Below are 22,530 nucleotides of genomic sequence, written 5' to 3' on the forward strand. Positions count from 1 at the left end.
CCTCTAACCTCGTACGTGAGATGGTATCTTTTTTGACATGTGTTTACTTATAAATAAAATAAGATTAGTTGTAACCCCTTTAACAGTCTAACCTAGTCTATGAGATGGTATCTCATGAATAAAAAAGTAGCAGACAGATTGAAGAATCAGTTTTGATTTATGATCTTTTAAAACTCTATTAAATACCCATTTTGACATGTGTTTATTTATAAATAAGATAAAATTAATTTTAACATCCATCATTGAAGTTCATACACAAATTACACAATAATTTAGCTTTAACCCCCCCCCCCCCTCCCCAATTAGTTATTTATCATGAAACTATAAACTATAATTTATTTTATTTTTTGACAAAAAATATTTCTTGTCGAATTACTAATATTTATATATCATTATTATACGTCCTATATTACACATGTATTAGTCTAGCGTGTAGTTTTAAAATACAAACATGTATTAAAATACTTAACCCACCCAACCCCCCCCCCCCCCCCCCCCCCAAAATAGTTATTTATCAAGAATTACTAATATTTATATATCATTATTGTACGTCCTATATTACACATGTATTAGTCTACGTGTAGTTTTGAAATACAAACATGAAGCATCTATGGCACCGTTCACACGATAAGGTCTAGGTCGTATACATATTAATTAAAAATAACCACTTGTGTTCCTCGCATGAGACTTTTCGACAGCTAAAGATGTCATCTAAACAATGACGGAGACTCCCGTATTACCAAACCGGTCGAGTTATTTAGGTTTTCTCTTGCTATATAAATGACCAAAGTGTTCTCTCTTTTCTTCATATCAATCAGAGAGAACCAAACATGAATCCAAACTCCGACAACAACCAAAGATGGGAGGCGAAGCTGAAGGACTTAACTTCCAACGTCCAGCAGATACAAGACAACTTGTTGGAGGAGATACTCACACCAAACCTGAACACAGAATACCTCCAACGTTTTCACGTCGAGAGGTTTGATAAAGAGCTCTTCAAGAAGAACGTACCGGTCGTGTCCTATGAAGATATTAAGCCTTATATCGATCGTGTCGTGAACGGAGAGTCATCCGATGTATTATCGGCCCGTCCTATTACTGGTTTCTTGCTAAGGTATATAAGAAGTTCTTTCTCTCTATTGATTTTTTTTTTTTTTTTTTTGAAACATTTCTCTCTATTGATTAGTTTGTCTTTCTCGTACCAAAACTAAGTTCTTGAAATGTGTTTGTAGTTCTGGAACTTCGGGAGGAGCACAAAAGATGATGCCATGGAACAACAAGTACTTGGACAATTTAACATTTGCATATGATCTTCGTATGCACGTTATAACCAAGTAAGTCCCATAGTTTTTTTTTTTTAATATCAAAAAGTCATTCTATTATATGAAGTGGTTTAAAAAACCAAACTGAAATAAAATAACCAATAAACAATAATTTCGAATTGAAAACTTAACACTCTTAGCTAACAAATATGCAATTTTGTTATTCGCAAGATGAACAAAATAATAGGGTAAAAGCATGGAAACATTCTCTATAGTCTTTTTAATATAGTTTTAACCATTATCTATATGAATATTTTGGATCAGACCAATGATGATTAAAAAATCTTATCGTTGTTTTGTTTAGGCATGTGAAAGGTTTAGAACAAGGAAAAGGGATGATGTTTCTCTTCACTAAACAAGAAGCCATTACTCCTTCGGGCTTACCTGCTCGAGTAGCAACCAGCAGCTATTTCAAGAGCGAATATTTCAAGAACCGGCCATCCAACTGGTACTACTCGTACACGAGCCCTGACGAAGTCATACTATGCTCTAACAACACACAAAGTCTATACTGCCATTTGCTATGTGGCTTGGTCCAAAGAGACGAGGTTGTGAGAATGGGTTCCATCTTCGCTTCAGTCATGGTCCGGGCAATCAAGTTTCTTGAAACTTATTGGGAAGAGTTGTGTTCAAACATCCGATCAGGCCATCTCAGCGAGTGGATCACAGACCTCGGTTGTCGTAGTTCCGTGTCTTTGGTCCTTGGAGGACCACGTCCTGACTTAGCAGACACGATTGAAACAATATGCAACCAGAGTTCATGGAAAGGTATAGTCACAAGACTTTGGCCAAACACCAAGTATATTGAGACCGTTGTTACTGGTTCAATGGGACAGTACGTTCCCACCATGAACTACTACTGTAACGACTTGCCTCTCGTTTCAACAACGTACGGTTCTTCGGAGACAACGTTTGGGATCAACGTAGATCCTTTGTGCGAACCTGAAGATGTTTCTTATGCGTTCATGCCTAACATGTCTTACTTTGAGTTCATCACAATGGATGGAGACAAGCGTGATGTGGTCGACCTTCAAGATGTGAAGCTTGGGTGCACTTACGAACCCGTGGTCACAAACTTCTCTGGTGAGCTTTAAATCCATCATGACCTTAAGAACATGCAAAAAAAATTATTATATGGTTTAATTAAATTTTGTGATTTTTTTTTAATTCTTTTCAGGTTTGTATAGAATGAGGGTGGGGGATGTTCTATTGGTGACTGGTTTCTACAACAACGCACCTCAGTTTAAGTTTGTAAGAAGAGAGAACGTTGTCTTGAGCATAGATTCAGACAAAACCAACGAGGAAGATCTCTTCAAAGCTTTGAGTCAAGCCAAGCTTGTTCTTGACTCATCAGATCTCACCCTTGTAGACTTCACCAGCTATGCAGACACCTCAACGTTTCCGGGTCATTACGTGCTTTTTGTGGAAGTAAAGGCCAAAGAAGGGAACAATCGTTTGGAGCTCAATGAAGAGGCCTTCTCAAAGTGTTGTTCAGTGATAGAGGATTCGCTTGATAATGTTTACAAGAGATGTAGGTTCAAAGATGGATCAGTGGGGCCTTTGGAGATCCGAGTGGTTCCTCAAGGGACGTTTGATTCTCTCATGGACTTCTTCATCAAACAAGGTGCTTCCATTGGTCAATACAAGACTCCTAGATGCATTAAATCAGGAAAGGCCTTAGAATTTATGGAGGACTATGTGGTTGCAAGGTTCTTTAGTACTTGAAATTGTTGTTCTTTGAATTGTTGGTCCAAGTGACTCGTGGTGGAGTCTTAGTTGCAATAAATTTACATGTGCCAGTCTATCTTGTGCACTTTCTGAATATTGCTATTTTGTAGTATGTTTTTCACTAGTTTTTCTGAATATTGATATTTTGTAGTATATTTTGAACAAGGCCAACATTGACAACTTCAAAGTCTTTAAAAAAAATAGAGCATCTTATGAAACAGAAATGAAGTTAGAGATAGGCTTATTAAAGGCCCAAGAATGAACCAAATAGCTTTGAATCGAAACCAAGCCCTTCTTTTAATACTTTCCACCTTGCGTCAAGGCTTCCAAAACTGAAGTTGACAATCCGGTTCACTTTTTCGTTTAACTGTCTTGGTCTTGTTTTTTTTTTTGTCAAAACTGTCTTGGTCTTGTTTATATGGTTATTTTCTTGATGCAAAATCTGTTATATATGATGTTTGCAAGATATGAACTAATTTCATATTTATTATATATAACTTAAAATTTTACACATTATTTAAGTATAACTCTATTGAATACTCTATTTGTTTCATATTAATTATAGTTTTAACTTTTAAATTTTATTTCATTACGGGTATCGTTTTACATTTTCAAAGTAAATATTAAATATTTTTCAAACTTTTGCCCTTACTTTTAATTTATCAATAAATAAAATCAAAGAAACTAATGTATTAAATATGGATAAAACAGAAAAATTAGTTATTATTTTTAATTCATGTGCAAAACCTTAAACGACAATATAAAGAAAGAGGGAATATTTGATAAATCGTTTCATGAATATTTCAGTTAATTATTAAGTGTCATAAATTGTCACTGTTTAATAGTTTTTGAATTTCTTATGATTTGTCCTTAAGATTTTAGGAAAAAAAAACAGAAACAAGATAAGTCTTGAGTTCCAAATTTTAAATAACTAACATGTGTCCAACTAGTTCCATATCAAGAATCTATACTATATTAAAAAGGATATATAAGCTCCATTGAGCCTGTCCACGTCAGCATAAAAAATCAACCAATAGGAGATTAGATATTCGCCGCGTCAGACGCTCCGGGCGTGTCATTTGCGCCTCACATTCTACATGCTCGATAATGTTCGGAATAGAAAAGCCCGGAAAGCCCGTGAGCGCTGAAGTCCCCTTTCCCTTTTTCGCGAAGAACCAACCCTAATTTATCAAAATCGATCTTCGATCCCCTTTCTCTTCATCTTCTCTGTTTACTACGTTTGATGAATCTTTATCGTGATGGAGGCTTGCCGCAGAAAACCTTGCCGTCGCCGGCTCAACCTCCGTCTGAGAACCAGAGAACCGCGGCGGAGGTACAAAGGAGAAACGAGAAGATCGCGAGATTCATAGAACTTTCTCATGGATCGTCGTATGTGGCGGACGCAACAAAGTACCTCAGCGACAACAATGGGAGAGCGATGAAGATCCATGAAGATCATTGTCATCGTCACTGTCAAAGATCCAGCCGGAGTCAACATGCAACCAATGCTCAATCTGTCCTCAAGTGTCTATTTCATCATCGGCTGTTTACTACTGTGTTTAGTTGTTCAATCTCCGAGAAACCATTCCTCGATGTGACGGAGTTCGAGCCAGTTTTTGTTTGTTTTGGGAAGATGGTTCAGAACTTCGTATAGTCGAACTCCCCGATAGGGAAACCAAATGTGGCCGCTACCGCTGCACGATACCTCCTCCGACAATGAATTAGATATGTTCGGTGGTTCATCTCAAATATGATTTTTGACATTGGTACTCCCTGTGACTCATCCGATCATACCTTTTACTCTAACCTCTTGCTCTTTCCCTTGTGTAGTATATTAACCAAATTGTAATCTCTATCTTATCAGAGTTTGATTCCATGCGCGAGCGTCACGGATAGGAACATCTTAGCCGATGCGTCGAAGGTAGTAAAGAAGAACAAATCAGTGAAATGAAAAGATGACATGATTCTTAAGTCTGCAAGTCGTGATAATGTTCTTTTGAGTCAGCTTGATAAGTCAGAGATAATTAAATATACAGGGGGATAGAGGCAGTTGCTTCTTGACCGAAGACGATGTGGCGAGGAAGGCAAAGGCTCTCACGTTCGTAGAGGCTTTGTCGTGAGTTATCTTAATTAGATTTATTATATATGATCATTGCTAGTACGTTGACTCTTCATGCAGATGTTGTAAACACCATGAGTCTTCCTTTTGGTCACGATCAACATGAGATCGTGATTGAATATTCATGTTGAGGTCACCATGAGATCAGAGTTGAGAACTGTACCACATTCTTTTTCAATGCAAAAAACAACAGTTAGAAGTTGTGTAACAAACAAACATCTTCTTTCCAAGATGGTAAACATTTCTCTTCTCAAACCTACTCTTCACCAAATCTATGTGACTGATGAACTAAGACTTGCTAATTTTCAGGTGAATGAGTACAATTTTGTTTGACTTAATGTATCTTTCTTAGGCTCTTAGCCAGAATAGAACTGTGATTTAGAGTTATGTGTATGCTTCAGATTTGTTTTCCTCTTGAAATATTATCATAGAGTAGCTTTTTGGTTGCAAAAACTCATTTCTGATATAGAATTGTACATGTCTATTGGGTTTTAGGTAAGTGACAAGTTCTTAGAGGGATATATCCCACTCTCTCTGTGCAGGAATGGCTTAGTTTGGTTTAGAGACTCTATCTCGGTTCCATAGAAATCATATATCATGTAAGTTGTGCCAATCATATGTGAATTAAAATCTCTGTCTGCTCCATAAGTTTTTTTAATAGGTTTGGATCTTAAATAATTTGCAGTGTGTCCAATAGCTTCCAGAACATTCTTGAGTTGTCGTTTTTCTCATTTGCAGGGATCAATTCCTTATGTCATGTTTTTGAACATGAACTGTGAACGGTTAGTTTTAATTCGCTAGAAGTTAGTTTGACCTACTTCCATTAACTTATTAGCAATCATGAATATGTCAGTATCCCCTGTTGTAGATATAGGCTGCCACTGAAGGTGGAAATTTGAGAGTGACATACACTTATGTTATCCTATCATTGAGTTATATATATATGCATAATGTAACTAATGAGTTTCCACCGCCTAATTGGATACAGGGTGCTAGCTCTCTGTTGCGTGCATGATGCAGAAGCCAAGCTGGTGCTGCTACGAAAATTTGATTGATCAGTCAGTACCTCACCTGGTTGGGAGGCAAAGAATCTGCGAAGCTAATAAAAAAGAAATTAACAAGAGTGTGTAATACCAAGCTAACAACTTAATTTACACAGTCAGGACATCAATATTTACAGTCGTATTCGCGTACTCATTATTCTTTCTTTTATATTTCATTTCTTTTAAATAATTATAAAAATTAAGGTAGATCCAGACCAATGTATTTTTTTACTGGTATTAGATGACTCTACTTTCTACCTTTCCGTTTGGTTGAGTGTTTTGTTCTAGGAACGATGATATTCGTTCTGAAGTTTTAATCATCACTTATTTACAGTTTACAGTTTACTACTTCAAAAGCTCACGTTAATAGTTTATAGGATTGGCCTAGGTAGTTAAGTTTTTATTTATTTGGGCTACCACGATGACTGCTTCTAAGCATCATAGTCTACATGAAACGTTTATTCAAACATATGTAAAATCATAACTAATTTAGTGGAACATATCCTTGAATATATAATTTCGTTTTTGCTTATCCATCAACACGAGAAAAAAAAACGCATAAGTAGCTCAAAATATTTATGTTCACATACAATGTATCTTCCATATATTCATTTTGCTATTTTCAAATTTATTTTAATATATCTTTACAATATATTAGACACACAGTTACATGTAATGATGATGCCTTACGAAAGATTATCAGAATAAACATTAAAATCTCTTCACGTAGTAGGCATTTCTCAAGTAATTTGTCTCAGATTTCTCCCTTGCCCTCTCATTAACATCAAACCTCATATATTTTTTTACATTGCTGATGCATAGAATAAAGACAAGGAATAAGCTTACACGTATTTTTTTCCAAATAAGCATATGAAAAGTAAGTCTGTTTCCAGAGGTCTGAAATCAAGTACTCGCCTAACTCGACCCATCATAAATTTTCCTTTTATGTCTACAAAGTATTCCATATGGGTACGATCTTCTACACTCGACAAGCGAACATACCTTCGTGTGTATTACTTTTAACTTTTTAAAAAATGTTTGGTCGCTAGGTTTAGTATTAATTTGAAGGTTTTTTAGATTTCTTAATGTTAGTTTCATACCCAATGTTATTTTTAGAGTTATATTGCCGGCATGCGTTCTTATGATTTTTTTGCTTCTCTAAATAAAACCACAAACCCTTCAGATCAATATGTATGATTTCTTTTTCACTCTCTTTTCATATATTCAAAATTCTTTGCCTCTAAAATTTTGTCAAGATATTGAACTTACATGAAAGATGTGTTGTAAATATGGCTTTTGGCCAAAGGAAATCATCAAAAAAAAACATGAATAAAAGGATAACAAGATCCACTACCTACTTCCCAAGTTCAAAAACTTTGTAAGTTCTTTAGGGCAAATTTATCAAATGATATTGCATAGGGCAGACAAATTTATCAAACTTTGTAAATTCTTTGTATAAACTAAAAAGAAAAATACATCATCACATTATCTGTCCGTAGGGCGGACACGGACCTAGTAATCCAAATAAAAAGAGCCTATATTCAACAATCATAATAACAACTAGTTCCGCACTCATTCATAATTTGTGCGTAACACTGTTACCAAAACATGCGACGCTATAAGCTCCAAAAATAAAGATTGCTAAAAAAAGAAAAAGAGATCTATGAATGAACTCAACGAATGGTCCCACCCCGCACCATTCCAAAAATATTTGAGTGTATATATATCTTTTCTTCTAGATCATTGTCTTTATAAACCCCTTTTCACATGTTCTTTCCTCATAACATCAATAGCCTAGAGTACAAAACCTATTTTCTCCCAACTTGCAAGCTTCATGCTCTTATCACTCCTTGGATTCCTTGCTCCATCAATTCGTTCAAACTATATTATAGTTCCTTTCAAATTGTCTTGTTCAAATTGTGTTGTACGTATACACACACACGTCTTGTTCTTTGGGGTTTGTGTGTGAGTACATAGTTTATTGCAAAAGTTGATATATAGGATGTATGGAAAGGGACCGGCTCCACCGGAAACGTCGGCGGAGGAGTATCCATCTTGGAATGAGTCTGATGTCACCGCTATGATGTCCTCTTTCAGCAATGTCATCGAGTATCCGGCAGCCGACGGACACAAAATGTCAGACCCGCCGGTCAAACAAGAGCTTGATAAGTCGGATCAACTACAACAAGACCAAGGTAATTATTTTGGCAAAAAAAAGGACCAAGGTAATTAGTTAGTTCCATGCTTTAATACCATAAAAATCTTGTTTGCTTACTAATTTAAATACCATAGATATCTTCACTTATATATTAGACTCATAGTTCCATGCTTTAATATCTGTAATAGACTAATAGTAATAGCTTAATCGTTTAGATAGCTAGCTGGTGTAAGGAACTTGTTACAATACGTTAACGACTAAATACTTACTAGTAATAAACATTTCTCACTTAAAAATTAAAATAGGAGAAATGAATTTTTTTTTTTTTTGGTAACAGGAGAAAGGAATTTGTAAATGCATCTCCCTTTTAATTTACTTTACGTAAAGAACTTTCCTTCTGTCTTTGAATTGAACCACCGATCGATCATGTTACTACGTGTCTATCCTTGTTTTAGTACATCTAGATTTGTTTGTGTTCTTCCTTTGAAACTACAAGCTCTATTATAATATTTTATAAATGCAGGTTTTATTATATATTCGTCAAACATATAGTTTACATGTGGCTTCTGACCTAACTCGATGGGAGTAATTTTGACTTCGCATGTTCCTTTGTTTATTTAAAACTAATTTGTCTTCGGTCGTTTTTTATCAACTTTGAAGTATGTCTCAACTTGTATTATATTAGGTGCGTTAGAAGAAAGACATGTCATAGCTAAAAGTCGTTATCAAAACTAGTCTTAGTTTATACTTTTATTGAGTCATAGACAGATTCGTCATATTTTATTCTTTGAATGATGAGTTAATTACGCTTACATGTTTCATCCTGTATGAACAAACATACAACCGAATTATTTTTTGCTACGAAAAATAAAGGGACCGAAATTAACCTTACATATGGAAACAAAAACCCATGTAGTATTTGTAAAGCAAATACTTTATCACAGTTTTTGTGAATAAGTCTTTAGTTGATTACCAATAAGTATGTTGACAAAAAGAAAATAAAATAAAGATTACCAAACAGTCTTAATTTGCTTAATTTTATCAGCTTTTGTGAATTTAATTTTCAGTATGCATGTAAATGTTAAACTCTTTGAATATTTTGTTAAATGATACATCCATCTTATTTATTTTCGTTCCTTTCAAGTGATAAACATGAAACTAGTTCTCTCTTAAATTATGCCCTTGCTAAATAAATGAAATCACACGTAGTATCTTCTCATGCATGTAGTTGCACATGCGCTTATTCTTTTCGTTTTGTTACATGCAATAATTCCTTTTGTTTAAAATGTTCTTCAAGATCAACCAAGAAAAAAACACTATAGAGGCGTAAGGCAGCGACCATGGGGCAAATGGGCGGCCGAGATCCGTGACCCAAAGAAAGCTGCTCGTGTATGGCTCGGGACTTTTGAGACAGCAGAGGAAGCCGCTTTGGCCTACGACCGAGCCGCCCTCAAATTCAAAGGCACCAAGGCTAAGCTCAACTTCCCTGAACGCGTCCAAGGTCCTTCGACCACAAGCTACGTCGCATCTCAATCCAGCTGTGATCATCCCCCAAGAGGTGGCAATGAATTAATGAACACCGCCCCTCCTCTGCTTGGTCCATCTACTACTCCTACTTCGTGGCCAGCGGATTATAATCAGGACATACTTCAATACGCTCAGTTGCTTACGAGTAACAATGACGTTGATTTATCGTACTACACGTCGAGTCTCTTTAGTAGTCAGCAACAGCCTTTCTCAACGCCTTCATCATCATCTTCTTCCTCGTTAACTTCTCAACAGATGCAACAGCAGCAGCAGCGTGAAGAGGAGAAGAACTATGGTTACAATTATTATTACTACCCAAGAGAATAATCTCATTATTATTGTTGGTCGAATAAGTTTCTTATAAATCTCTATCATAAATTCGTAGAAGCGAGTAAATTGCAACGAAACTTTGGTTGGATGAGAGACGTGTGTAACACTTTGTTTTTTCTTAATTGTTAGTAAAATTTGAAAATACTGATCAGTCATGTCTTATGTGTAAAACAATGTTTAATTATTAATAAAAATCAGTCACTTCGTGTGAACCCTCCTCTGGACTTGCACTCAACCGCTACCTGGATTCTGACCAATCAGTCTCCAAACTCTGCTCAGTCTACTACTGTTCTCAAGATCATCTTCCAAGCTACAATCTATCTCCTATGGAAGGAGAGAAACGCAAGAATCTTCACTGGTGTCTCTACTTCAACGTATTTGTCACAGCATCGACTGCTTAACTCGTGACCGCCTCCTATCCATCCCAAACAACTCGCCCACAGCCTCCTCTCTACTAAGGTTCTATTTTTCTTCTATTAGGCCACCTCGATGGTTTCTCCACTTGTATTGGGTTGTTGTTGTTTCTATTTAAGTTTCTGCTTTTGTGTAATAAGTTGTTTGTAACATTCTCAAAAGAAAATGGTGTGGATTTTAACATTTTATCCCAAAAAATCATTTTTACATAAAATGTTCAAATTTAAATCATTTTATTTGGTCGCTGCAGACATACTGATCAATTTATCTGTTCTTTAAAAAATCAAATTACTAATCAATAAAAGATGCATTTTTATTTTATTTTATTTGCTAAAATTTGGAAGGATGTATATTTACAAAAGTGGAAAGAAAAAATTTGGGAAAGAATTAGACAGATGTAATAGAAACCAAAGCTTTAGACATAAATGATAAAACAAATTTAATTGAACTGCTTTTAGGATTTCGAAGTATATTCCTCTTTTGTTCGTACAATATCATTGTCACTGAACATAAATGATAAAATAACGGCAATAATCGGAAATTTATTAACTCTTAATATTATATGACCAATGATAATATACTTTTTATTTTATTATTGGTTGATTTGGTTATGTAAATAATTAATGATGTTTTTGTTTATAAAATATAAAAAATTAATGATTTTTTAATCTATGTGCACAATTTTAAAACAACTTATATTATAAAACGGAGGGAGTATTGAATTTTTTTGGTAAAAGGTTGTATTTAGATTTAATGTTACATATGTACGTAAATATATATTTCGAAAGCTATATAATCATTGAGTAGATATGGCCAAACAAAATTTTCTTTTTGGTTTTAGCTAGTGTGCTCCTCGAACAATCACAGTGAGAAGTCTCACTGATGATCACGACGAATATCGTTGTCGCTAATCATTTAAAGAATAGCTGTAAATTTGAGACTTATCTTTCCACATATTAATTCATGTGTCTTCTTCTGTGCATGAATCGTTGGGTTATTCTCTCTGTTTTGTAATAAATATTATTTTAATATTTTTTTGTTATTTAAAAGAGAATTTGCGGTGCATATACAAGCATAACCCACATATATGCGGTGATGGATTTTCGGAGTTAAAGGCGACGTGTTTTTTTTTAATGACAACACTACCCCTACACACATTAGCTCGATACCTACGAGACGTTTCCATCATTACGCGTGATGCAAGAATAATATTATCACTACAATCGAAACAGTTCGAATTTACTACATACATCTCTCTCCACCACCTTTATTTTCTCCGCAACACAATACAACTCAACTCTTTCATCCAAATTCATCCAAAATCAGAAATATGGTGTCATAAATCTTTCTTTTATCTCGTTCCGGTTTCAGTTTCACACGTCTCGTTGCCGTCTCAGTTCCGGTCACCTGTCTGATGAAGAATCACCAGCGTAATCATCGATTCAATCTCGGCGATAAATCCCTCACAGACGAACCCACAGTTATCAGAGTTTGTTAAATCGAGATCTGTCACATTTATATACGCCGTAAGTACTTGTCTCTTTCTTTTCCCCTTTCGATTCACCCAACAGTTTTTAGGGCTCATACATGGTCATGTAATCTTCGTTCAATATCAGATCTCTCTCCGGCACATGCATTGATGGCAAATACGGAGACAATCGAACTACCACCTCGTTTTTTTCCTCTTGGGGAAGAACCGGTTGGATTAAGAGTCACTCCATATCACAAACCAGGAGGCCTCAGACTCATTCTAGACACTCTCGATCCTGAAGAAGTTGATGTTATTAAGCGGTCACCTTTCGGAAAGTTCCTCGAGCTCGCCGACCAGACACCCTACTCCGGCCGTCTAGGACGATACATGCTTTCCAGACAGCTGAAAGTTCGAAAAAAGTACGAGGCATGGTTCCTTTTTGCGGAGAACCCAATAAGATTCTCACTGAGAGAGTTTGCCACTGTAACCGGCCTACCGTGTGGAAAATACCCTAGCCCACCGTCGAAAGCCACGGAGAAACTCATATCTGAACAGCCATACTACAACGTCCTATTTGGCATGCTTAAGGAAGTAACTGTATCATCTGTCATCCGGATGCTCAAGCGTAAGACGGTCACCTCACAAGAGACTAGAATCAAGTACGCCCTTCTCGCAATCCTTGCCTATGTGATTCTTCCAACCACTCACATCGCAAAAATATCAGTTGAGCACGCCGAGAAGATTAAAGACCTTGACGAGTTCTTCGCTTACCCGTGGGGCCGACTGTCCTTTGAGATGTTGATTAGCAGTATAAAGGAAAAAGACGAGCTAAATCTTACGCAAAGCACCATCGCTCTCCCGGGATACGTTCAGTCCCTTCAGATGGTGATGACCAGAGCTGTTCCCGCGCTCACTGAAATTGTCACTCAAGACTCTGCATCGGATGTTGCTGGAGACGCGGACTTTTCTCAAACCCCCCCTAGGAACGGCATCAAGCCAGCACACGCAAGGACGTTGGACACAGCTAAAAATGTATGTTACTCAACCCAACCACACTTTTTTTTTGTTCATTAATTTCATCCCCTATTATACACACATCACGCTCAATAGCCGTACATCAGCATCAGTTTATAGATATGTTAAACGTAGCACGTGTAGCAGTATAATCTTCGAATTGGCCATACATTATAGAGGAAATTAACCGTTTATACATGCTATTGTAAATAATATCCGGCTAACATATATTCTAGTCACAAATATATCATAGTCACAAATATCCGGCTAACCAATATCTTACTCACTTTTATATACACAAACTCGCATCTAACTTAAACCTTTTTTCCCACACAGGTGAGCGTGACTCATATCATCCCACAAGACACAGACGTGGAGGTTGACGAGGCGGAACTGTGCTTCTCCGACGAGGAAGATGATACAAGAGTAGATTCAATGGTCAGACTAATCAAAGATGGGTCGCGTTTTTCAAACCAATTATTCAAAGGCGGAGCTACCAAGGCCGATATAGAGCTCATGCGCGAGAAGGCAGATGAGGCAGCCGGGGGTAGGAAGAAGCGAAAGAGGAAAATTCCAATGCAAACGCCCAACAACTCCGACGATGTTCATGCTCCTCCAATCGACAAAGGCATATCAAAAGCTGACATTGACAGGGTTGAAGGCAAGGTTGATGACCTTCGTGAATCATTCAATCAATTCCAAGAGATAATCAAGAAGCATATCTCAGACAACTCCGCTCACCTGCTCGTCTGTCAGAACAACTATCAGAAGATACTAGACTCAGTAGGTACTTTTCAGTCTCAGTCAATCCGGCAAACACGCGTTCGAACTCCAACTGACAACCAGACGCTTGATGCCTCAAAGGACCGCCCTACAACGACTCCCATTCAGACCAGCAGAGAAGGCATCGATACTGACATCATAAGATCTGTGATATCCAATGTCCAGAAGACCTACGGGGACAAGGTATACGCGTTGCTTAAATGCCCCCCCATAACTTTTTTGTACGGCTAAGCACTCTCACTGATAACCCTTTTGTTGCAGGGTCCATCTTTACCAGCCTCCACCCCACATACAGACGATGTGAGCGACAGCGGGGACGGGGGCGACCCTATACCTGATGAGAATATTGACAAGGAAAATTACACTCTACCATTACAAACCATCAATGACCAAGACCCACCTGATAATTCACGTGTTGCGACAAGCGTCAAGAAGACGAATGTTGACAGGGTATATCCAAGTCTCAAAGCCATTTATATGTTGTATGGATAGACCGCAACTCACTCACAATTTTTGTCGTTGCAGGGACCACATATGCCAGACGTCGGTGATCTCGTAAATTCTTATATTATCGACAAGGACATTGGCAACAACCAGCAAACTCTGTCAGGCAACGCACACCGTGATTCAAACCTACAAGAAGATCTCTCATCTGTAAGTATTGTTTATCCACCAACCAGTTTATAAACTAGAATTCAGTTCCATACAGTCCACACAAACTAATGAAGTTTTAATGTTCCCATTACAGCCATCCTTTTCTCTGGGCCTGACGCAGGAAGAAGTGCAGCTGGTAGAAGACCAAATTCTAGAGCCGACCGTTAGAGAGGACACGGAAGTAGTCGGCAAGCCACCGAGCAGCCCTCCAGATATCCAAGCCAACGCCCCGGCGCCCACTAGGAAAAGCAATCGCCTCAAGACAGTCTCAAAACTGATTGTAGGTGTATATGAGTGCGACAAAGGCACACTATCTCGTTTCAGCGAAGCATACCCTGGCGCACTGAACAACAATGCGTCCATAGACTATCCTACCAAGTTCAGCAAGCTTTCTGATATCTTGAAGACAACTAAGTAAGCACCATATTTTTCTTTATCATTTATATACTGACTTCACCACACTTTCCCACCCCACACAACCCAGTTAACCGTATATATAATGGTTAGCTATCAAACACACAAGTTAGGTAATGCTTTAGCCGGCTAACATATCTCCACGCCAATTGTTAGCTGTCCAACCGCACATTATATATAATTCGTTAGCCGGCCAACACATTTTTTACTATAATTGTTAGCTGTCTAAACCCTCGTGTTTGGTAACGTGCTAGCCGGCTAACACATTTTACTCTGACTAAAGAGGAATCTTATACATTTGGTCATGTTTTCAGGTCCATTACAGTAGGTGGCATATCTGTATCTGCGAAAGACCTTATTGAAATTGAACAGAGGACCAAATCACTATCGCCCAAGGTATGCGTTCCATCAGTTTGTATATTTTCCATTAAGTAAATGTCGTTTAAGCATGCCTTACGTCTTTGTTTTATATTTGGTAGATGTTTGATGTATTGATGCACCACATCGGGATAATGATGATGCCTCTATCAAACTCCAGTCAAAGTTATTTGTTCCTCGACACCAAATTTGTCTCCATCCTCTCCAAGAACTACCCACGGTTCAAGAAATCTTCTCAGAAAGAGGATTTTGTCTTCACTCCGAACCTGGTGGAAATACTAGACCGACATGAATCACAGACAGGAGAGGTAGAGCGCATCTACTTCCCTTTCAACCTCGACCAGGCACATTGGATCGGCCTATGCTTTGACCGCAACACCTGGAAGCTGCTTGTTCTCGATTGCAACACATCCTACAAAAGTGATTCGCTCACGGCAAAAGAACTTGCACCAACAGCCCAGATGCTCCCTTACCTTCTGACGCAAGCTTGTCGCAAGCTGGAACCTGAGCGCCTTAATCCATTGACCGTGGAGAGGGCCAGACAGATCCCACAAAACCGTAAACACGCAGACTCTGGTGTCACAGCAGCACTGCTCATGCAAGCTCACGCGGCCGGGGGCATAGAGGCATGCAGACACCTGTCTACGGATTTGGTGAAACAAGAGGCAAAAAGGCTGGCTGTTATGATTTTCGAGAAAAACGCAGGTCCAATCTGAGTTGCCGGATACTGACCCTCTTATCCCAGTTTTATGTCTGTTTAACTATCGTTCCATGTGATATATTTATGTTTTGAGACTCAGCTACCTTTTGTTCCAGTCATCTCTTTTTTATTTGCTGCATCTATATAACGACATTCGGCATTCCAAATCGTTATCTATCAGTAAAAGAGTCTTAACCAAAGTTTACTCTGAAATTACCAACAGATAGAATTAGACCGGCTTTTGCAAAACCGGTTTAGCTAGAGGCCAATTTGAATGTCTGTTTTGGTTCGCACATTCATATTTTGGTTAAATGTCGGTTTTGATATATAATAGATAATCACGCCTCATTCTTATCGAACTTTATCTAGCCGCCTCACGTTTCAGAAACAGATATATCAAGACATGAAAGGATCAGGTTCCTCATCATCAACCCCCCGCAGGCTCAATAGCCCAAAATTCTGCTTCTGTGGCATCCCTGCATCCTTCACCAAGTCCTGGACAGACAAAAACCCAGGCAGGTTGTTCTATGGATGCTCTCGATACCAGGTTAGTTGATTTCCAATTAAGTATGCCCCTATCGTTTTTCCAAATCATTGTAACTAGTTTGTTTGTTTTTCCGTAAATTTTGTCAGGAACAAGGATGCGGCTTTTTTGAATGGCACGACGAGGGAGAAGTGACGGGATGGCCAAAGAGGTCACTTATTGAAGCACGCGACGAAATTAGACAGAAGAACATTGAAATTAAGAGGCTAATGAACACTGTAGACATGTTACGAGCAAAGCTTAGGGGAGAAAGTTCTGACGGTGTTCATCAGAAAAGGAATTACGTTGAACAAATCCACCAGGAGGCATCGGTCGTCGCACCACATCACAGTTGGAAGGATTTCTTGTTTGGCTGCTTTCGACAGTATTAGCATCATGCAGTACTAGGGGGAGGGGGTCAACCCCCAGATGTTTCATTTATCTGTTGTCAAATTACGGCTAATCTCGTTACATTTTCCGTTTTAACCGGCTAATCTTCTAAATATCCCGATGGAATCAATGTTGTCTTCTACCTTTTTCGGTATATCCACTTTTTTGAATGTTGTCCTAATTTTTATCTTATTAAAGCTAATCGTTTATCTAACCGGTTAATCGTACTAAATCTCTCGACGCAATTCTTGTTGTTTTGCACTCTTCATCTTGTTAAAACGTTAGTAACCGTCTAAGTTTACTCTCATGTACTTCTAACCGGATAAAGTAACATACCAGAAACCGACGTTTAAGCCTAGTTGACCTGGCACGATTCAATAACCGTCTAAGTCTTTTGTCCATGAGCTGTTAACCGGATAATGTAACAATTCAAGAACACTGTGTAAGTCTATTCTCATGTAAGTTGTTCTATATTTTAACTTAACAAAGCTATAGCAACCGCCTAAGTATATGTCATGTACTTTTAACCGGATAATGTTGCAAATCAGAGTCAATGTACGTTTTTTAAACCGATTAAACTTGGAGAAACGGATAAACTCGAAATGACCGGCTAAATTATATGTAGCCATCCAAGACGCCTATTAACTGCAATGTAACCGTCTAAGTTGTAGAACAAGAATTGCAGTTATCCGGATATAGTGACACAAACAAGTCAAATCATGAAATAACTCGTTGCTAAACAAACACAAATATAAAGGGGGGGGGGGGGGAAATGCTTTATTTATTATAACAATACGAACTCATACATGATCCTCTTACACTACTTTGGGTCTAAACACTTATTCATACCAACATATCACAACATCAAAAGGGAAAGCAAACTTGTGTATTATAAACCCAAAGCAACCACCGGCTTTCATTACATCTCCCATCGCATAGCACCCCCCACCCCCTACTCCACTCCTTACTGATCATATTGCTTGCTTGCAAGTAGCACGGTTATGCCCCATACCCTTGCAACGGCTACAGTACCTTTTACGTATCTTCTTCATCTGCACATGCAACACACACATGTTTACTATACATAGACACGTTCATCACACCAAGCAATGTTCACAATACCTACCAGGACTTCACCACGGGAGAAGAACCTCTTCTTTCTTGGTCTGCCGGGAGGACGACGAGTTGCTGGCGGATTCAGAGTAAGGGCAGATACCTCACTAGCGATCATAGCGGTGTTGTCAAGCTCAATCGGCGGCAATATATTGCTTACATACGCCCCCTTCAAATACTTCATTGTGTAGACCTCATCCACAAGACCTTCTACACTAATGTTTGCTTTCAAGGCAGCCGCAATGGCATGAGAACATGGTATACTCAGGCTTTGGAATTCAAAGCATGAGCACGACTTGTCTGCCAAATTGACTACAAATAAAGCTCCTTTCAGATCCTGCACCTCATATTCATTGACATCAACCTTCCTTACATTATACCCCCCACAGATCTCAAAGTTCGCAGCAAGAATACTGTTAACCTTGGGTGTCAACCCAGTGTCAACGTCCTGGATCGAGTCACGTCGTGTCGTAAACCAGCTCATCAGCTTAGTCCGAATGAACTCAACCAACGGCACGATCGGATACTCACGCGCGTCACGAAGCACAGAATTCCAAGACTCCGCAAGGTTGCTCGTCATGATGTTGTATCGCCTGCCGGGGAAATGAGATCTTGTCCAATGTTCAAGCCCTATATCAATCAGGTAGTCAGCACACGCTTGATTGATAGAACTAATTTCGGCGAATGTTTCATAAAACATGCCCATCCTAAACGCCCTAGCTGCCTTTGAAACAAGATATCCAAGCTGCCTCTGCCTGAAGTTGGTCCGAATGTTTCTCTTTAGGTGGACGATGCATGCACAATGGCCAGCGTTTGGATACACCTACCAAAGAAACAAGAACATCTTAAAGAGTATAATAACCGGCCAAGTAGGTATATATCCATATTTTCACTTAAAACGGATGCGGCTATTAGTTTTATTAGCCGATCAATTTATCCGGAAATACCTTGCTTAGTCCTTGATAGATAGACGCGTGTCTGTCGGAAACAAACACAACACCGCTCTGATTAGGAACGAACGTCGATAATTTCTCGAAAAACCACTCCCACGACTTGTCGTTTTCTCCATCAACCACAGCAAAGGCCAAGGGATAGATTTGATAGTTCCCATCCTGAGCAGAAGCGGTTAACAGACAGCCTGCATACTTTCCTCTTAGATGCGTACCGTCTATGACCACAACCTTACGCATAAATTCAAAGCCTTTCACACTTGCTCCCATAGCGATGAACATATACTTGAAACGCCGACCCACGCCCTCCACGTACTCTGTATCAAGATGGGCCAATGTCCCTGGGTTAGCTTCAATAAGGCGCTGCAGATAATTTGGAAGGCTTTGGTACGAAGCACCGCAAGATCCCTTAGCGAACTCAACCGCTGCTTCCCGTGAACGCCACGCTTTCCAGTAGGAAATGTTTACAGCATGATCGCCCCTCATCACCTGCCTAATCTCCCCTGGCCGCGGACCAACACCCGTTCCGGTGAACTGCTGCTTGAGCATCTCCCCTATGACGCTATATGTCGCCTGTCTCTGGTATCCAGCACGCTCATCAACGCTGCAACTGTGCCCCCCACGTAGCTTACGAATTTCATACAGGCTCGAGCCCTTGACAAGGACTGCATAGACCCGCCACATACATGACACTCCAGAACACTCAAGCACCATAACAGAAGGTGACGACCTTGCACAACGGTAAACAAACTTCTGCTTGATTGCATATAAGGCCATATGTTGCTTGAACTCGTCTCGGTTCTTAAATGTCTTGCCCACGTAAAGGTCTTTATCACTGGACCCCACACAACCTTCAGACGTCAAAAACAGGAAACCAATGTCAGCAATTCCGGGGCGCAACATCTAGATACCCATAATTCAATTTTTAAAACAACTATGTTATTCAGGCTATTATCATGTTTATCCGACACAACAATCTTTTTTGATTGATTTCATAATTTTTTTGCAAGCATTAAACGAAGGTGCGATTAGCATGACATTCCCACCCAGATAATACTCCAATGATTCAATGGGTTTAAGACAACTATAACCGTAACAAAAGCATACTTGGCCGGTTTATATACTATATTTAGGACCTAAATGCACACGAAAATTAAAACCTACATAACCGTTTTCCCAAACGCATAACCATAACAAACATACATAACCGATTAATATATGAGTTACATCGAAGATTCAAAACAGTGCATAGCTGCACACAAAACAAAAACTGACATAACCGTTTTTTCCAAAACACATAGACATAACAAACATACATAGCCGGTAAATATCACACATGAAAAAAACAGTTTTCCATAAACCCAATACTGAAAATTGGTTTAGCCGAAACTTAAACCCAAATCGCCGGTTAATATAACATACATATCCTTATTCGATGAAGGTAATAATCCCTAAAACCCACCATCATCACCGCTGCCACCGGAAGAAGAATGTTGGTCCGGATCAGCCACTACTGTTGGGATAGGTTCTGCTGCGCCGACACAGCCTATAGTGAGTCCAGGCGCGACTGGTGCAACCACGGGTTTGCTGGTCTGAGGGACAGTGCTACCCGCAAGCGTGCTCTTAGATGATTCACCGATTTCAGCCACTGGCTGAACACCCTCACCCCTTGAAGCTACACAACAAATTGGAACAATAATCTTGCTATATATCAATTGCCTTGCATTATATAAACGGTCAAAGAATGATAAAAGGGCGCATGCATATACCCAAAAACTGCTCAAACGCAACTAACAATTCATTCCCCGTGTCAATGGCAGAGACAGCGTTGTCAATGGCTGAGACAGCGTTATTGATGGCAGAGGCAACGTGGGTCTGACTGGTTGCATGTGCCTCCACCGCATCAGTTTTAGTCGCACGAGGTTCTATATCCAAATCCTCACACGACCCCGTAGAAGAAATATCATTATCAGCTAGGGACGTGACAGCCAATGCACCACTATCAGGCCCAAGTGGGACACAAGGGTCATCTTCCACATCTTCATTCTCCCCTTCACGATCCGGGGCCACCCCACCAGGCAACACAAGATCGTCTCCATACAACCCTTTCCAAAAGGCCATAGGAGTTTCCATTGAATGTCTGCGGTCGACGTGGGTGAGGTCGAGGGGCACTGTCGGAGGGGCCTGTGGAGCCTCAGCTATCTGAGTCAGTGGCAAAGTGCACTCCTCTCCAACAATTGGTTCAGTGTGATCATGACCGACTCCTGACATGCAATATTATCCGGATAAGTTAACATATGGTTGCTATTTATAAACATTACCGGCCAAACCTAAGATAATATGTCTACACATCTTACCGCCTTGTGTCGCAACCGGAGTTGCCTCTGTCGACACGTGCGGGTCAGCCATTGTATCGTCCTCATCTTCGATCATTATTATCTCACGAGCAACAGCTTCATATCGTCTCTCAGCTTGTTCTTGCACTCGGTCCGACATATACATCTCTAGATCAACACGATGCAGCACCATCATTTCCTCTTCATTAAACAGTTCCTCCAGAATAGCTCTGCTGCATGTCATCCTTTCCCCTTGAACAAGCCCTGAAAATCAGTACGATATCGGTATGAGCTAACCGGTTAACCAAAATCATTTTTTATTAATGTATGATTATACTCACTTTCATACTCCCTCCTAGTAAATGCGTTCTGGGTGCTGTCAACAACAAACCTCTTTCTTCCAACCACGAAGTTGTCTCTACGGTTGTAATGGAACCTAGCAACACTCTCAGGCCCAATGGTAACGACTAGGATCAGCTCGGTGAACCACTCCCGCACACTCATCATGACGGGGATGTCAGCCGTTGTCGTTACGCTTATAGGCACAGACCTCCTCCCTAGCGGACCAAGTATCCAGGACGGGAACTGGTAAGACAGAACAATGGGGGTTCCCTCGCCCAAGACGTACCTCGCCCTCACTATCCCCAGCAAGTACTCGTACGTTTCATCTTGCCTTATCATCGCACCAAAGCCAAAGTCAGTCGGATCCGGGTGAAAATTCCATGCGCCATCGTTGTCCTTGTTCCATATACCCCGCCACAGCCTAACCAGCTTTGACATCTGTAAAAATATAAAATGACTTTTTAGTAAGCAAAGTACGAGACATATTTTATGACTACTATAATCGCATGCAAGACAAATCTTCTCACAAATTAAATTACAGGTTTAGAATGTCGGAAAATCATGAGGAAGATTAGACTGACATGCACACAACATTTAATGAAAACATTCTACTCTCCAAACAGTACGGAAGTAATATAAATGCTTGGAGTAACTCACCGAGATTATCCTCAAACGGAAAGGTGAGAGAGTGTTTTCTAGAGAGACATTAAAGACGAGCTAAAGAAAGTGATAGTTAAGTGTGTGTTTTTACTGCCCAATTATCACTCCTTATATAGAAGGAAACCTATACATATCGACTATATTACATGCAGACACGCATG

General features: G+C 39.3%; 4 protein-coding genes across 15 annotated transcripts; 3 read left to right on the top strand and 1 right to left on the bottom strand.

Moving 5' to 3' along the window:
• Positions 1 to 605: 605 nt before the first annotated feature.
• Positions 606 to 6,449, top strand: LOC103850859 (4-substituted benzoates-glutamate ligase GH3.12). Of its 12 annotated transcripts, none has more exons than XM_033283869.1 (8): positions 606 to 1,114; positions 1,233 to 1,334; positions 1,627 to 2,405; positions 2,500 to 4,816; positions 4,915 to 5,403; positions 5,665 to 5,768; positions 5,855 to 5,951; positions 6,158 to 6,449. In XM_033283869.1, exons 1-4 carry the CDS (start codon positions 831 to 833, stop codon positions 3,045 to 3,047), a joined length of 1,713 nt encoding a protein of 570 aa, XP_033139760.1. In that variant the 5' UTR covers positions 606 to 830; the 3' UTR covers positions 3,048 to 4,816; positions 4,915 to 5,403; positions 5,665 to 5,768; positions 5,855 to 5,951; positions 6,158 to 6,449. The 12 variants fall into 12 exon arrangements, with proteins under 12 accessions (XP_033139760.1, XP_033139759.1, XP_033139758.1 ...); XM_033283868.1 differs by having other exon boundaries at positions 5,908 to 5,951; XM_033283867.1 differs by having other exon boundaries at positions 5,712 to 5,768.
• A 332-nt stretch (positions 6,450 to 6,781) lies between these two features.
• On the top strand, positions 6,782 to 11,280 carry LOC103850861 (ethylene-responsive transcription factor ERF113). The gene is made up of 2 exons (XM_009127655.3): positions 6,782 to 8,407; positions 9,668 to 11,280. The coding sequence occupies exons 1-2, from the start codon at positions 8,215 to 8,217 to the stop codon at positions 10,222 to 10,224; spliced, it is 750 nt and encodes a 249-aa protein (XP_009125903.1). The 5' UTR covers positions 6,782 to 8,214; the 3' UTR covers positions 10,225 to 11,280.
• Positions 11,281 to 12,280: 1,000 nt separating this feature from the next.
• LOC103875030 lies at positions 12,281 to 16,071 on the top strand. Its single transcript, XM_018659721.2, has 7 exons — positions 12,281 to 13,144; positions 13,463 to 14,092; positions 14,171 to 14,359; positions 14,435 to 14,563; positions 14,658 to 14,977; positions 15,292 to 15,373; positions 15,457 to 16,071. Exons 1-7 carry the CDS (start codon positions 12,281 to 12,283, stop codon positions 16,069 to 16,071), a joined length of 2,829 nt encoding a protein of 942 aa, XP_018515237.2.
• A 1,868-nt stretch (positions 16,072 to 17,939) lies between these two features.
• Positions 17,940 to 19,934, bottom strand: LOC117131723. The gene is made up of 3 exons (XM_033284004.1): positions 19,029 to 19,934; positions 18,095 to 18,904; positions 17,940 to 18,020 (listed from the first exon to the last, which is right to left on the bottom strand). Exons 1-3 carry the CDS (start codon positions 19,932 to 19,934, stop codon positions 17,940 to 17,942), a joined length of 1,797 nt encoding a protein of 598 aa, XP_033139895.1.
• Between the last annotated feature and the right edge of the window lie 2,596 nt (positions 19,935 to 22,530).

This window comes from Brassica rapa, chromosome A02 (assembly GCF_000309985.2).
Source record: "Brassica rapa cultivar Chiifu-401-42 chromosome A02, CAAS_Brap_v3.01, whole genome shotgun sequence".
Lineage (NCBI taxonomy): Eukaryota > Viridiplantae > Streptophyta > Magnoliopsida > Brassicales > Brassicaceae > Brassica > Brassica rapa.